The 17,277-nt window shown below is 38.3% G+C and overlaps 2 protein-coding genes across 2 annotated transcripts; one reads left to right on the top strand and one right to left on the bottom strand.

The window, feature by feature from the left end:
- Positions 1-2,982: 2,982 nt before the first annotated feature.
- On the bottom strand, positions 2,983-10,793 carry LOC102218003 (serine incorporator 2-like). Its single transcript, XM_005798442.3, has 10 exons — positions 10,677-10,793; positions 9,760-9,921; positions 9,157-9,344; positions 8,977-9,056; positions 8,731-8,868; positions 7,534-7,703; positions 7,206-7,296; positions 6,290-6,440; positions 4,997-5,206; positions 2,983-4,595 (listed from the first exon to the last, which is right to left on the bottom strand). Exons 1-10 carry the CDS (start codon positions 10,713-10,715, stop codon positions 4,457-4,459), a joined length of 1,368 nt encoding a protein of 455 aa, XP_005798499.1. The 5' UTR covers positions 10,716-10,793; the 3' UTR covers positions 2,983-4,456.
- A 2,846-nt stretch (positions 10,794-13,639) lies between these two features.
- On the top strand, positions 13,640-16,637 carry LOC102218266 (stathmin-like). Its single transcript, XM_014468575.2, has 5 exons — positions 13,640-13,717; positions 15,226-15,268; positions 15,531-15,703; positions 15,801-15,992; positions 16,082-16,637. Exons 2-5 carry the CDS (start codon positions 15,253-15,255, stop codon positions 16,139-16,141), a joined length of 441 nt encoding a protein of 146 aa, XP_014324061.1. The 5' UTR covers positions 13,640-13,717; positions 15,226-15,252; the 3' UTR covers positions 16,142-16,637.
- The last annotated feature ends 640 nt before the right edge of the window (positions 16,638-17,277 follow it).

Consider the following 17,277-nt stretch of genomic DNA (forward strand, 5'->3'; position numbering starts at 1 on the left):
ACATTCTTCCGCTTCATTGTTATTCCCAACTCTGCATCTGCTTATCACATAAACACCCAATAAGACCACTAACGTTTGTGACTGCAAAGTGAAACAGTTCAAGAGGCAGGAAGACTTTTGCGAGGCTTTGTTTAACTGTACATATAAGCTTGTTGCCACATCGCAATTACTGCAGAAAAAACTGCACCATCGGTCTTGTCAACCATCAGCATCTGTACATCCCATCATCCAGCAACAAGTTTCCCATCATGGAAAGCCTAATTGGGGCTTAATGTTGGGTGAATGTTTCCAGTGCACATGCAATATGCCAGCAGGGCCCAAACCCAATTAACTCCCCTGCATGCAGAATATAATTTAATGGGGCCTGGATTCAACTCTTTAAACCTAATTACACCTCAGACAGGCATCTCAAGTCGGTGTGGCGAGGTGGTCAGGGAAACACGCTCCCTTCCCCAAACGACATGCACCTAGAGCAGCATCACAGCAGTGGTTCAGCTCATTTATCTCAGCATAAAGTCAGAAACAAAAATATTACAGTAATCTATCTGTTTTACTGTAGAGGAGGGGTTTATTCCTGACAAATGCAACATGCAGATAACGCTGACATTTACCAGCTAATGTGAGAAAATGAAAGCGGGGATTAAGGTCAGACCGAACCCTGCAAGTGATAACAATTGTCTTAGTCAATCTGCAATTAAAAATCCCAGGATGCCTAACCAAGCGCGGCTGCACAGTCGCACTAAGTGGCTCATAATCGACACATTACAGCCTCTGATCTCTTATTACAGCGACAAATTGCATCCGAGGACGGGAGAGGAAACGAAGGCAGGATTTATGACGCTGGAGCCAACAGCCAAAGACCGAGAGCACCCTTAAATCTGTCCCTGCGAGAAAAAACAGTTTGAGTTTGTACACCTGACGTTAACGGGGGGACATTAAAGAGAGATTTATGATGCTCGGCTAATTTTGTTCTCAGATGCTGCTGGCTGCGTTCACGGGCAGTCGCATTTTTCACACGCCGAGTTCAGGGCAGAGTTCTTCAGTTTTATGAAACTCAGTCGGATCCTTCTGAAGCTCTAACTAGGAGCTAAAAACAATTAAGATAAAAATGAACCGAGATTTCAAAGAGACGCTGCATGTCTGCTCCTGCTGAGGAGCCGCATTAAATCTTAATAGTAGCTAGCTTGCTACAGATGCCTGGGAGCAGAGACGGTGGCCGCACAAGACTCAGCAGGCCCCTTTTCACATGAGTCTGGTGGATGAATGCATCGCCATGCTGTGCAGCACGTTGCTGAGTCTGAGAAGGGCATCAGAGTTCACAAGCACGACGACATGTTTCACCACCATGTTTCATCATGACACAAGCATGTAAGTTTGCCCATTTTTCGTCTTTGGCTTGCAATGCACATTTAAGTTATGTCGGATATTTTTCTTGCAGTTCTATTTTTTCTTGTAGTTTTTTTTTTTTTTTTAGCTTACATTTCTAACAAACAAAAATGTATGGATTGTGAGCTGTAAGAGTGACCGTAGCAGACAAATGTGCTGCTGTTTTTCTTATCAGACAAAGTGGTGTAGATTTCAACAGGAAATAAAAAGATTACCTGACTATCATATAAATTCACGTTTCTAACCTTTTCATTTGATTTTTGTTCAGTTCAAATTTATAAATAAACATGATGGGGTTTTTTTATAAGCTTTCTAAACGTGGACAAAGTGGGACTTCAGTCATTCTGCAGTTTTAGAAGAAATAAAATCTTGACATTTCTGTGTCAAGAGAAAGAGATCCTGAATCATTGCTCTGTCAGAATCATGTTTTCCACAATAACATATTATCATCTGGATACATTTTTAAAGAATGCAGGTCTGCTTCAGATGGCGCTACAAAGTTTGTTTTTTAAAAAACAATCTATTAATTTACTCTGCATTATGAACATCTTCATGTTACATTAAGATTCACGGGACTTTTTCAGTATAGTTTGATGCACATTAAACCACTTGTGACCACAGATCCCCACAAACGTTTGTTCTGCAGCGACACAACAAATAGCTGCTGGATATTTTTAGCACTTCCTATGAAAGCAAACAAAGACAAAAACATAAAAAATACACTGAGTGTTTAGGTCCAATTTTGAGGGGCAGTTTCAGGCAAAGTGCTACAATGGTCATGTGTGCCCAAAGTGAGGCATGCAGGCTATTTATGGCCCTTCGGAAAGACTTTGTGTGACCACAACCACAACTTAAGTATGTCACAAACTTGGCCACCCAGCACAGGTGTTTGCACCAAAATACAACCAATATTTTGAAAGAAGTAACCCTTTCTGTCGTTGAACTGTAATTATTTTTAATCAACTGCACGAACACATTTTTGTGTAATCTTCTGCAAAGCATTTATCGCCCCTTGGGACTAAAGATAAAATCAGATTGTGGTCGCAACTAAGCTGTGACACAACAGATAAAATCAGGATTGTAATTGATAGGCTGAGAGAGAGGTGGAGCAGCATGAGGGTGCAAGTCCAGTGGATGTGGCATGGTTTAACTTTAGAGTCAGGAGCAGCCAAAACACAACACGTTCTGTCTCCCATGTAAGCATGAAGGAATCGCCTACAACCCGAGGCTTTGATTCAGAAGCAGCGGAAGGAGGACAGGTCACTTGGCAACAAAAACGGAATAAAACTCAGTTAAGAACTTGTAAGCACTTGAAATCATTTACATCTAGTCATTCTTTGTCTATGAGAAACAATCAAATCAGGGAAATTGAATAAAATCCAGTCATCTTTTTTCTATTGGAAGAACTATGTTACAGCTACTTAAAAAGATCTAAAAATGAGCAAAATGCTTTGTGTGTATTCAGATGACCTTAGTACTGTCCATGATGCTCCTCTGGGAGAACAGAACATGATGTAACATGCCTATATTACTCAAAGTTATTGGGTCTTTATGAGATTCATCAGACAAGGAACAAGAAACACACTTTATCCTCACTGAAAGAAACCAGTGCCTTTATTAGATGTGATTTTCAATGCATTACATACAAGTTTAAAATCACATGACAGACCAGTGCCTGACGGCATGCAATGGCTCACCACAATGTTCAGGTAAGTCATATAAGCACATCTTCCTTCTGAAGTACCAGGACTACAAAGAGGCACTTGATAGTTTTATAAAAACTCAACTGGAAACAGAAAATTAACCAAAATAACATTCTTAAAGGGGATGAAATGTAAAACTGCAGAGGGAAAAAAAACGATCACTCATTTCACAATACACATTTCATATATTTATGAAGACATTTTTTGAAAAATATTAAAAACAAAAGAATAAAATGTTTAGGACTGAAGAAAAAACTGCTTTTGACATGTGCAAAATATACTGATAATATTCCCATTTCCATATAAATGAGGTAACTACATAATGCATAATTATTGTACCAGCATTACAACCGTCCAATCACAATGAACGTCAATACAATTTAACAGCAATTCGATCACTTCTGAAACGCATTACTTCTGTTTGTACAACATTTAAAACTTCTGTTTCTGCTCATGTCTCTTGACAAATATGTGGCATTTATAATAAAAAACTAAAAAAACTAAGTTGTGCTGAGTTAGTGCTGCAGCTGCTGGGACCTTTTTTTCTGCCCACTGCATGTTCTTGATTAGCTGAGGATCAATAAAAGTTTCCCAGCTGCAACAGACTGCAATAAAAAGGTAAAGATTGTTGCCCGTGGCTGTCCGAGCCTGAACGCTGTCAGACGGGGAGGAAAAGCTTAGCACCGGGAATAAACCGTCTCAAATTAGAGCAGACGAGGAAGAGCTAAGATTAGACCAGCGGTCGGTCGGCAGCTTAAGATGTAGTGACGTGGCTATGCATACAGCTGAGCAGCATCAGGGAAGCCCTGTTATGATCTGCAGGGCGTGCCTTATTAGTCTTATCTAACGCTCACACTCGCTTCACTGTGGGGCTCCTGAGCAGGGCTCCCCTTATTTCACCCTCTGCAGTGAGGCAGTACAGATAATCGGGGGTTTTCCAGACACCTGGCCAATCAGGTGTCTGATCAGAAAGGCTATTAATAGAGAATCTATGAGTGAAATTTCTGAGGTACCGAAAGTGCCTTGTTGCTGAGTGTTTACAAGAGTGCAGAGTCTAAAATTCTACATTAAAATATAAATGCAAAAGAACAGAGGGTTGCCCATCACATTACAAAAAAGCTGAAGTCATTATTGAACAAGCTGTAAATCAGTGTAAACTTTCATACTGCTGTAATGATTATTACTAGCAAAAGCGGTTAGACAACATAACGCAAACAGGTGACACACAATGTGAAAACAACTCCCAACAAAAATGATATTTCAAAGTCTTCATTTCACTCTTTTTAGATCCTTTTATAGCATCCTTCAAACTGTCTAGTGTGCAAGGAGAAAACAGGAAGGACAAACAAGTCAAGGACATCGAGTGCTTAGCTGAAATCCCTTTCAGGGAAGATAAGAGGGGCGATGAGGGTCCAGAGGTAGAGCCCGAGGCCCAGCCAGCTAGAGCACATCTTCACCCACACAGCTGGCATCGTGCTCTGCATGGCTTGTGTGGTGGTGTCTGGTCTGACAGGGCACACACAAGGAGACGCACAAGTTAATAAACTAAACAACTCAGAATGTTACAGCTACTGACGTATATCTGAACTTTTTGAAGAAAATGTCCAGGGGAGGGTGAAAGTCTTTATAAATGAATACAAATATTCAATCTGACATTTCTGTTGCTGTAAGGCGCCATCTGGTGGTTCTACACAGAATGGAGAAAAACTTAAGGCTAAACCAAATGAGTTCAAAATATTTAGGTGTTATCCTTGGTCTCATTGTGGTTTAAAATGTTAACCCTATCCATAAACATCCACCCAGAAGAATATACAAAAAATGATAGCTAATTGCTACATTTTCACATCTTTGTTTTATTTGACTGCATCACATTCGACCACCTGCTTTCATCGCCTAACAACACTTACTGGTACCAGTTGGTCAGCGTCATCATGATGTAGAGCGAGGCCAGGCAGAGGTGGAAGTGGAAAAAGGAGTAGCTGTAAGTGACATTCTCCTCCTCATTGTCGACAGCCCTGCGCACGCCGTCCTCCCCCACGACTCCCTCGCCGCCGTACCCTGTGCCCTCCTCTGTCTGCATCAGCTTGTTCACCTGAGCGTTGCTGGATGAGCGGATACTGAAGAGCGCAAAAGAGGATGAAACCAGTAAAGTAAAACGTGTTTCTTTTAGAGACATGGAAGGCATGTCTAAACCATCTGCTCATTAAATTATCCGTTTGAGGCTGGTTGCCATCTAAAGCTGAGTAATATGGTGCAACGTGTATAAAGCAGCTATACACCTTGAACATATTAATATTTGCCCAATTCCAGTGTATTTTCATGGGATTGTTTTGTGATGGACCCACTTTATCAGCCCCTTAATCCCTGACCTGACTGCTGTATTCCTTGGTCTGCATGATACTGATTATCCATCAATCTTCTGTACAAAACCTCTGAGTTCTTCACAGATCAGATGAATTTATACTGAGCTTAAATTACACAAAGAGAGACAATACACAGACTGGAGTTTGTTTTTGTGGTGTCACTGCAAACTGGGCTCAGTATAACTGCATGCCAAGAAAATTTTTTGAAAACCTCGTGTAAATGTCCTTCCACTTCACAATAATGCACTACTTTGTGTTGGTCGAAACTGTGTTTAAAATGTCCAACAATGCAACGTGAAGTACTTTAGTCCTTTCATCCCTTATCATTTGAACAATGATGACATAACAGACCTGTTGTAAGGTTTATGACCCAACAAGTATCACTGTTTCACTTCTGCTAAATTAAAGCAGCCTTGCTTTAAAGCAGATTGGACACCAACCTATATTGCCCTCTTGTGGCCATCAGACAAAACAACGTGGCTTGAAGTTGCAAACTGCACACTGATCCATTGAAAATCCTTCCCTGATGAAGGAGGACTGCTAGCAAGATGTCTGTTGTACAGAAGTTTTCACATTTATAGAAAGAAACTTTACAAAAATGTGTATATTACTTTAAAGAAAATTTAAGTTAATGTTGGGGCAGCGCTGTAATGAGCATTGTAACTAGTTTAGCCAGATTGAGGGCATACTGGTAAAAATGTATGTAAGCTTATTTGTTTTTACATATGATTTTCATATTTTATGATTTTCTGATAGTGTTTTGTGTGCATTTATGGCATTGAGACTCCCAATGAAGTTTGATCATGACAAATTAAAATGGGGTCCTTTTATGTCTACCTGGCGTAGAGAGTACAGAAGAGGAAGATGATCAAACCAACGATGCCCTGAGCATCCCACCATTGCACGTGTCCCGAGTCTGGGCTGGCAGATGGTTGGGTGGTGTTGGCGTGCAAGACAAGACTCAACAAGCTCGGGTTACATCTCAGATCTAGAGAATATAAACATACAAACTGTTAGAAATCCACACTTCATAAAAGCTCCCAAAAACCTTCAAAGAACTTAAAATAAAGCTGTGGTGCATGATATGGACTGTCTGTTGCACAAATACATCCACATTTTTCTAAATTATTCTAATCTGCTGCACATTTTTCCAAATCATTTTTCCAAATCTGAGCATGGTATTTTTAACACCTACAGTATGTTTATTAATTATGCAGTAAAATGTCCTTTACATTCTCTGGTCAATCTCTTTTCTCACTTTGCTTTATATTTTTATTTATGAGTAAATTTACATTCTTCAACTTGCCTGTCACTTTGCTACTCCTGACTTCCTGGACAATAAATGACATGTTGATACTATTCTACTCTTCTATTAATTTGCCACTTTACTTCACAGACTTTTTTTAATACTGAAATTAAAGGTTGATTTTTATTATTATTATTACTTTAATAACAATATTTTCAGTGGGAAATCCTGCAACAGGTTTGAAAAGAATGCAGAAAACTAAGTTCATCACAAGACTCTCCATTCTTGTTTTTCCACTAACAAACTACAGATCATGCACAAAAAACACAAAGGTTGGTTGCTAAAATTAGCTACAACTGTTTAGTGGTCAGGCATTATGCTACATTAGAACTCACCATCGTAATTGAAAAGCTGCAGCACGTTAACAAGCACATGTAGGAAACATTGAGCGTTAACATGACTTATTAAAAAAAAGAGGAGGGAATTGAGACTTTGGTTACCACTCACTTGGATTGTTGGTCATGGCTGACCAAGTGACATACATGGTGTAAAGAGAAATGAGGGACGCCTGGAGGAGACCAGAGTGTGGCTGAGCTTCCTGTAATAAACAGGACAAAAACACAAACATTTACAGGCCAAAGTATGCAAAGTGGTAAGCATTAGCAATTCACTGCTTTGATATGAAGGTTTTTATGAAAAGAGTTTTGTTTACTCTGAAAATAAAATCTACTGGCCAAACTGGAAACACGAGTTTCCTGAAAACAAACATCTAAAAACACAAGATGGGCGATTAACAGATTTCTCCTACAATCCAAGACACAATGAGAAACTTTACCTGTATTTTTGGTAAGATGGACACAACAGAAATGATGAGGCAGAAGATGAGGTTGAGGCTGATAAAGACTTTGTGCTCAGTGCAGTCGTCTGGCTGCGTGTAGTAAATGTAGAAAAGCACCACAGCAGAGAAAGCCAGCACATATTGGAGGACGGTGAAGGACAACAGACCTGAAAAGAAGAAAAACAGGGTGAGACACAAACAAGTGTAATTTTGGAGTGTATAGACGCTGTAGCTCTCAAAAGTCTACACACTACTTTAGTGAAGTAAATAAATATATAAAATTAGACTGATAAATCATTTCTAAATCTTTTCCACATGTGAGACAAACGTCCTACACAGCTAAAATGTACAAGATCAATGTAAAATTTTATTTGGGAAGAGTTGAGAAATATTGATCATGGTATCATTTTTTTTACATTTAAAGACCTTGTGGGTCATTTTAAAAACCACTGTGGAAACTGGACAGAAATACCACTGCATAGCAGAAAATACAACTCAAAATGTCATATTTAAAAATAATCAATATTTAGAAGAACAACAGAACTACCACATTTAAAAAAAAAGCAAATAAACAAACATTTTTTTGGATGAATGAGAATAAGCTGCTTTGCCAGAGATAGGTGTCAAATATAATGCGAGAAGCTTTCAGTCTATTCAACTCTTCCTGTTGGGTTAGTATTAGTCAATATTTGTTTCTATCATTATTGTTTGCAGTCTACATGACAGAAACAACAGAGACATTGAACCTTCCTACTACAACTTCTGTATGCACATTAGAATGTTCATCTTTTGTGCTTAGATATTTTAGACATTTGGTATGACTCCTGCAGGAACCTTGTGGTCAGGATGAGAATTTACCTTTTATATGTACCAATAATTACTAATAAGGGACTCCTGAGAAAGCTGTCAGCTTTTCTTGAATCTCCTCACCTCCACAGGTTTGCCATCACCCTTTGTATTATCGATTAATGTGGTTGAACGCTACAGCATGTTCACATACATCCTCCACCCCAGACAGTGCTGATTTCTATAACGTTTACACTGCATACTGGAAATTTGGATTTTAGCCCCAGTTTTCATTTTAAAAAATGTATGTTTCACAACTTTAATACAAGGTGTAGAGTCAACCATAACAACATTAAACTTTTTTTGTTTGTTTTTTTGTTGTTGCTTTTTTGTTTTCCAAAACTTCACCTGCAAACCAGCATTTGTTCTGGGTTTCCTCAGCATTTCCAACCCAGATCTTATTCCACGAGTGAGCGAAGTCAATCAGGAGAATGAGCTGAATCAAAATGAAGATGAAGGATCCTACTAATCCAAAGTAAAACCACACTGTGAAAGACAAAGGAAAATGACTCGTAAGTTTACTATTTGGGTTTTAAACCCTAACCTACATGAATAGAAATATGATCAACAGGAAATATAGAAATTAGTCCTCACCAGAATTAAATGCTCCATCCGGGATAAAAAACGCTCCCACTGTGATCCCAACTAGTATCAGAAATTTGAAGAACCAGAATCTGGAGAAGAAAAATTCATTTACAACTGCACGATGAAGACGACAAAAAGTACTGCAGCTCTGACCAGATGTGGCCACTAACAAGCCAACAGGGAGCTCACCCATTTTGAATCGCTGCTCTTGGGTCTCTGCTGTTCCGGACGCGAATCATTATGGCCGAGAACAGAAAGAAGAAGCAGGCCATGGCAAAGCACATGCGATACACAGACTTGTACCCCACAATAACGTCACACTTGACCTGGTTTTCGATACCAAGTATGGTCGTTCCTCCCTGGCAAAATCCTGGGATCTACAGAAGGAAAATTAAACACATGAAGTAAAATCTCTCACAGATACACAAACTGCCTCTCTCAGTACACAAACCTTTAAATTTAGGAACGTCAACACAAATACAACACATGAAAGTGCAAAAGTATTCATACCCTTTGACTTTTTTTTTTTTTAACTTGACAGCCATAAACTTTAATGATTTTCTACCAGGATCTTATATGACAGACTAACACTAAGGAACAGATAACTGTGGAACACATATGCACAAAGACTCTTTTACTGATATCCCGAAACAAAATCCATTGTCTATCATCTAAACAGCATGAGCTGTATATTTGTACGATTTGACACATGATGCATTTTACGAAGTTGTGTAAACCCCATTGCTATATTCCTTTTCTTCTTATTACAACATGCTGGCTGTGGGAGCTCACTTTGCGGAGTTGTGTTTCCATTCCAGGTAGGATCATGATGACGGAGACCATAGTTCCCAGAAGCAGAAAGAAAGAGAAAACCAGCCGTGTCACTGTGGAGTTATTGGAGGAAGGACAGCAGCCACACACAAGGCATGGTGCTGAGCCACACAGACATGAGGCCTGGAGATAAATGGAGACAAGGTAAAACACCAAGCGGGTTTAAATAATAATTAAAAAAAATGAATAAAATCCCTCAACATCAACTGCCTCAATGCAGGTCAAGGTCAAGTAGATATCATAAACCTTTTGTGTTCTATTGGAAACACTGACCTAGTAAATAATTAAACAAGATCGTCATTTACCAGTGCATCACAAGTGCAAACTCACGACGACGTAATAAAACGCAGCGAATATTTCTGTAGATTTAGGCTAACAAAACTTGATAGCACTAGCTTCTTGGCTTTTTGTCACATACTTAATCCTGTTAAAATAAAACCTTCACAATTTCAACCATCCACTTATCCAACTTATTAAAAACTGGCTAGTCTAAGGCCACTAGTTGCTGTTTATTTAAGAGAAACAAATTAGCATGCAAACAGCTGGTTAAAACTGACCCGCGTTACACCGTAACGTCAAATGTCAGGTGACGTGTACGTAAAGGTAAACATGTTGAACTGTTTTCGCTCAGTTCGGACGCTTATTCAGTCATACTGACGGACAGCCTCTCAAAGAAAATCTGTCTGAATGTTTCAGAGCAGCAAAGTATGGCTAACATACGATTTAACTTATTAATTAACTATTATATGTGGAAGATTAAAGTTAGCTTTAGCTTTCAGCTAGATAGGTCATGTTAGCGCAAATCCACTTTAACCACCGACAGCAAAAAGCTGTGGTTTAAAATGTGAGATAACGCTTAGTCATAAACAGATACTCACACAGCTGGCCAAGGAGCACAAAGCCATACAGGCCCCCATTTTCCCACGTTAAAGAGTCGAAATGTTTCGGGTTGTGCCTTCTTCCTCTGAACTGCCTGGACAAAACCACAAACTAACCGGAAGTCACTTGTTGTTTTTCAAAATAAAAGTGCTGACAAGTCAAACGTCCATCGCTATAGTGTCCAAGATTTTCGCCATAAGGGCCAAAATCGTCCAGATTAAAGTACCGCAGGACCGCAAAATGTTTGTTTTTTTAAGTTTATAAATACATTTCTTGCAACTTTTTATTTCATCTGCTCAATAAAATGAAATAAAATATGTTTAAGTACGTTAAACATGATTTTCACGCAGCCCACATTTCTGTATTAAAAATATGTTTAATTGGTCCGATTGGTCTGCACAATTTTTTTTTTTTTTTGTGTACAAGAGGGCTCTATAAATCTTTGTAAATCCAAAGCATCCAAAGCATCTTTAACAAGTGTTGCTAAAAGATGGGCATAGTGTTTCCAAATTGAAAAATTTAGTGAGGTTTTTCCATGTATCTTAACATCTTGTTGTGAAATATTTGAAGTTTTATATCTTTTTCTTTAGGATAGAAATGCACCACAAACCTATGATATAAACAGAAACTTTCCGTAAAAAGGAAAGAAATAAAAAATACATCCAAACTATTCGGACTATTTCTGAGTTATTATCACGGGGTAATAAGTAATCTGACAGTTTTGATTGTGTCTCTATTGTGTTGGTAATCTGAATAGTTTATGGGGCAATTTTCATGTGCAGTTCCATCTCAACCTTGCACAGACATAAACATGCAGTGAATAAATCAATTTTCAATCAGTTTCTTGTACCAAAGAGTTAGGAATAAACACATTTTCAGGAGGCTCTTTAAATGTGTATGCATTTGAAATTTTTTAAATTGACATTTGTGACCGTATACAAAAAAGAACAGCAAATATTGCAGTAAGCATATTGGGCTCTGTACTATATTTATGGCCGATGTGCATGTCTTTTTCTGCTGCAGTAAAACTAAGAAGAGCACTTTCAGTGTCCTTATGTCCACAGACAGACAGTGAACACAGCAAGTCTGAAACCTGCCATCTGTCCTTTCCTCTAAACGTCCCAGGAGCTCAGAGTCTGTTGCTCACTGGTGCTAACAAAGACAAGTCTGTCAGGTACTGGCACAACCCCCCTGAGAATTCTAACAATTGAGTTGACAGGCTTTGGTTATTTTCTATATAGATGTTTTTTTTGGGGGGGGGGGATTCGCAGGGTATCCTCTTTGTCCAGTTTAGAGTTGTGGGGGCGCTGGAGCCTATTGCAGCTGTTAATAGGGAAGAGGAGGGGTACACCTTGTCAGTCCCTCAAAAGGCCAAAACAGAGAAAAACATGAACACAAAGAATATGCAAATTCAACAGAAAGGTCTGCAGCCTGAGGTGGTCTGGTCTTAGTGAATCCGAACTGTCATAGCAAAATACAATGTACAAACAATGGCAACGGTTGTTGTGCACAACCACCCAGTATCAGTGCCTGTGCATTTGCACTCTTGACTGCAAGTCCTCTGTAATCACCTCTTCCCTTTGACAGTGGCAGATACACTTGGCTGGCTGCAGCTGACATTGCTTGTAGTTTGTGGAATGTGGCATTCAAGATTACAGCTTGCCTCTCATGCACTCCTGCACTTTGATCACCTATTTCAGGGATATTCCTAATTTTTTTCTCTTTCCTGTAACAAAGCACATATATAGTGCAAAAAAGTTTCTCCTTTTAGCCTCTTAAGGTTTGTTGTTGGGATTAGGAATTGTGACTTTTTATTAGATTTTGATCTTTTTTTCTCCTATCAAGACAGAAATTCATAAAACTTTGCTGAGAAGGAAGGATGTCATCAGGTAGATTTTCCAATAAATTAGTCTATTCTTGGTTGAAACAGTCTGGATCACATGTTCCACAGGAGACCAGCATATTTATAACCCTGTTAAGATGGGTGGCAAAACATCCAGACAGAATTACGCCACACAAAGTGACACATTATTCCATACGACCATTATCTATACCCACTTACTGTATGTGTGCATTGTTATGAGGGGGTTGGTGCACTCCTCCAGCAGTTATTGGTAAGAGGCAATGTACAAACTAGACAGGTTTCAAGTCCATCGTAGTGAAACAGAAACACACAAGACAAACAACCATGTTTGCACTCACTCAGAACTAAGGCAATTTAGCCAGAACAATTGATCAAAGTTTGGACTGCGGGACGAAGCTAGAGTACCTGAAAACAACACCCACATCAATGTGTGAAATTCATGCAGAAAGATTCCTGGGCTGCAATTTGAACTCAGGACATTCTTGATGCAAAACCACAGCGCTATTGATTGTGCAGCTGTGCAGTCCATATACATTTCTATCAGCAAATTATAATTATTTTTTAATATCACGTTCCTATTTTGTTACAGTAACAAAATTACCATTATTTCACTATGGCCCACAGTCTAAGATATAAACAATTAAAACGTACCTTACTTTGATTAAGGGCATCATTTCTTTTACAATTATATAACTAGTTGTTGCTGTGCATGCATAAACATACCCCAGAATGACAGAGTGTCAAACAAAAATGAAGGTGCATCAAATACATAAGCTTTGTTAATGTTATATAAATAAACCATGGCTCTGATTAAGGAAAAGATTGTTATCGCTTTTTAAACAGTACTAATCAGTACTCTTCTGTTAGTGGAACTCTAACTGACTCTGTATTTACTACTATAAGTTGAAGGGTTGTGTTTAACTTTTAGAAAAACATTTGAGCCATTTTTTCCTCTCTCTTCAGGATGCCTGCCTGTACGCCTGGCCTTCTTCGCCTTCCTGCTGGCGCGCTCGCCTTTGCAACAGCCGCGGCGATTGGCTAATTTGGACCAATGAGACGCCCCTATCTGTTCTGACGTTGACAACACAGAAGGTTTGTGCGCGAAGGTGCAGATGTTGGCGGTTTGAATAGAGGCATAGCAAAAGGTCCGCTCTTCAAGCCGAGCTGCACTTCACGGTGAGAACAATTGCTCTCATTAAGTTGTCTTCTCTGAGTCTATGAGCGCCTAAGAAAGCTTTTGCAGCGACAAAGGTCGTTGTTGCCTGTTTATTCAGTGTTCAGGGCTTTGAACAGAGGAGGTAAAGTCACTTTTTTGCTACTAAGTAATAACTTTTACGGCCGTTGTTCACCAGCAGCCTTTCAGGATATGACAAAAAGTACTTTGAAAATTGCTTAAAACACTTTTTTTTAATGTAATTGATTGTTAGTGTCTAACCATATAAAGTAGGCAATGAGTGAATTGAGAAAAACGTTGTTTTTGTTTCTCTGTTATGTAAGCTCAATCTATGTTTTTACACTATTGCGTTCAAATAATGGATTTCTTTTGTTGCTTTATGAATGATCCTATTTTCAGTCTCAAATCTATATATTTTAGGTATTGCAAATGCTCCCTCCAGCTTTTTTTCCTCTTTTAATAAACACAACAAAGACTAGTACAGCAGTTATGTTGCCCCTCCCCGCCATTTTTGCACAAATGAGTGTGCAGCCTCCCGCTGTGGGGACTCAGCTTTTAACCTGCCTTTCACTGCGGGGCAACTATGTGCAAACATTTAGCTAAAGGCTGTGGTATTGGAGAGGTACAGAGCATGTTTTGACTGGGGTTTAATGTTATGCAGCAGCTGTAACGTGTGACACACTATGTACAAAATTTTTTTAGTAGTCTGTCCAAATATGTGTGTATATATTTGTATGCAATTTTTTAAACTTGCATCTTCAAAATATTTGTCCAAATCGATGTTATTAACTAAATATTTATTTTATTAAGTAGTTGGATATTTCATCATCATTCACCTACAAAGTTTCCCGATACAAATGATTAACATTAGTACTTTAGTTGTCTGATGGTTTGCTTGTGGTCACCTAAGTATTCTAAGTTATCTTTACAGACTTCCTGAGAAGTAGCACCACAGGGCTTTTACAGTTTATGTAAAAAAAAAAGAAAGAAATTATGCAAATAAAATAAAACAAAAAAGCTTGTCCATTGACACTGGTTGAAACGTGGTTACTATTATGTTTAGTTTTTACTTAAAAGTTTGAGTTTTCTACCTTTGAAATAAAATTTAAAAAAAAAACTATTATAGTTGGAATATCAAGGGTATCGCTATCAGCAGTTAGCCTGGTCTCTTAGTATAACATTTAAAACAAAACCAGTGGATTGTAATATTCCCAAATGTAAGTTTGGATTTCATAACTAAATAACAAATAACTTATGTAATAAATAAATAACACCAATAATTCCTCTGAGTACTAGTAAAAGTAACCTCGGCATTACAAGTGCTACACTGCGCTCAGAACAATTGCAGATATGAGTCCAAAGTTAGAAAGGCTTGCATGCCTTGCAGTAAGATAAGAGCTTTCTGATTAAGATGTAGCTTTATTTCAAATGAAGTGTGTATTGTCCCAAATGCTTAGCTCCAAATGAATTGTAAGATTTTAACTTTCAGGGTTTTTTTTGTCTTCTGCAGGAGATTAAAAGACAATCTTTCTGTAAAATGGCAAATTGTGATGGTAAGTGTAATCGACTTGCACTTGCATTTTTTTAAGACCAGCATTTTCTAAAACATTTCTGTCTCCTTCGGTTTTCATGTCGGATCTGAATTTGGAAAACAAAGCAAATTAGTTCATACAGTTTGACTGAAAAAAAAACAACGTTTTGATAATACATCATTTTAGAAAGTAAAGCAAAATTTGAAATTGAAGTTTGCAATTGAAAAAGATGGGTTATAATTTGACTACAATTGAGTATTTAATGAGATTCCTGTTTTTACAGACATTCAAGTGAAGGAGCTGAACAAGCGCGCGTCGGGTCAGGCATTTGAGGTCATTCTGAGCCCCTCGACTCCTGACGCCAAAGTGGAGTTCCCGCTGTCCCCCAACAGGAAAAGGGAAACATCTCTTGATGAAATTAAGAAGAAATTGGAAGCTGCAGAGGGAAGGCGCAGGGTATCGTAAAACACAAATGGCTAATAGTACATCAAATAAACTTAGCTATCATACTGTGTTAACTTATGAGGAAGGACTTCTCTTGTCTACCTGTTAGAGTCAAGAAGCCGAAGTTCTGAAGCATTTGGCTGAGAAACGAGAGCACGAGAAGGAGGTCATCCAGAAGGCCATCGAGGAAAGCTGCAACTTCAGCAAGCAGGCGGAGGAGAAACTCAATCAGAAGATGGAGGCGAACAAAGAGAACCGCTCCGCCCGGATGGCAGCTCTCAACGAGAAATTCAAGGAGAAGGTCAGATCCTGATGCTTTCTTCTCATCTATAATTCCGTATAAAACTTACAAACTAACGTGATTGTTATTGTTTTTGAAATGTTTAACAGGACAAGAAACTTCAGGAGGTGAGGAAGAACAAGGAGGCCATCAAAGAAACTGAGAACTAACCTGTTTCTGCTCTTAGTAGAGAGATAAGCTATCTGTCTGACAACCTTCTAAGATCTTAACGATGCTGGTTGTAATTATGCTCTAGACTTCTCTGGTTAGTTTTATATGTTGTTTGACTTTTTTTTTCTGGAGTTCTGTTTGGCAGCTGACTATACTGTATTTTTTTTATATATAAAAACAACGGCTTGTAATAATTTAGTTGTTATATTTACCAATGTCAAAAACAAACAAAAAACTTAACAGGCTCTTCCAGACTGTTGATAATGTTGTATATCTGAACTGACTATGTGATACAAGGGTTCAACCAACCAGATTCAATTCCAGTATTTTGGTTTGTGCAGGACTGTTGTTGTCTTTGACCTCACAAAATTTTTTTTATAAAATTTTATTTTTGTATTTTCTACCTTTCTTGGAACAGCAGACTATGGTGTAACATCTTCATGAAAGCTGAAAACTGTTACTTAACTGTTAATAAAGACTTTGACAATACTGACACCCAGTGGCCGTCATACCTTATTAAATGAATTTGTCTCCAAAATAGGGAGAGGAGAACTTTTTTTAAATGAATTATTTTGTTGTATTTTTATATTAATCAGAACTAAATAATTTTTTTATTCTTTCATGCTTAATTTTGACTTTATAGTCAGACTTAATATGTGTGTAAAAGCACATTCGCATCAATGGAAAAAGCTATATCATAAAAATGTTGACAAAGAAGATTTTACCTTGTATACCTCAATATTCCAAACAGAGTTTATGTAAACAGTTCAGTGTTTTGCAATGACTGGTGAGTTGCATTCTGTCATGATCATAAATTTTAACTTTTGCAGAGATTTCCACCACTTTATAATAAAACTGACCGGACGTACTGAGAATTTATTTAGGTTGGACAAATCAAACTGAAAAAATAAAGTGGTTGGATTTTCAGCACCTGATGGCTGAAGCAATCTTCAGTCAAACTAAGCTAAACTCCAGGCTGACCAAGTACTTCTGGCAGATTATTAATTTAACATGTTATTGCATTGTGTTTACTGAACTGTGTGGTTGCTTGATTGTGTCTCTCCTGCAAAAGTTCTCTGAGACAAAGCTGTTTACACCAAGTATTACTGGTGAGAACATTGAGGTAAAACCTGAG

The sequence above is a fragment of the Xiphophorus maculatus genome, chromosome 3 (genome assembly GCF_002775205.1).
Source record: "Xiphophorus maculatus strain JP 163 A chromosome 3, X_maculatus-5.0-male, whole genome shotgun sequence".
Lineage (NCBI taxonomy): Eukaryota > Metazoa > Chordata > Actinopteri > Cyprinodontiformes > Poeciliidae > Xiphophorus > Xiphophorus maculatus.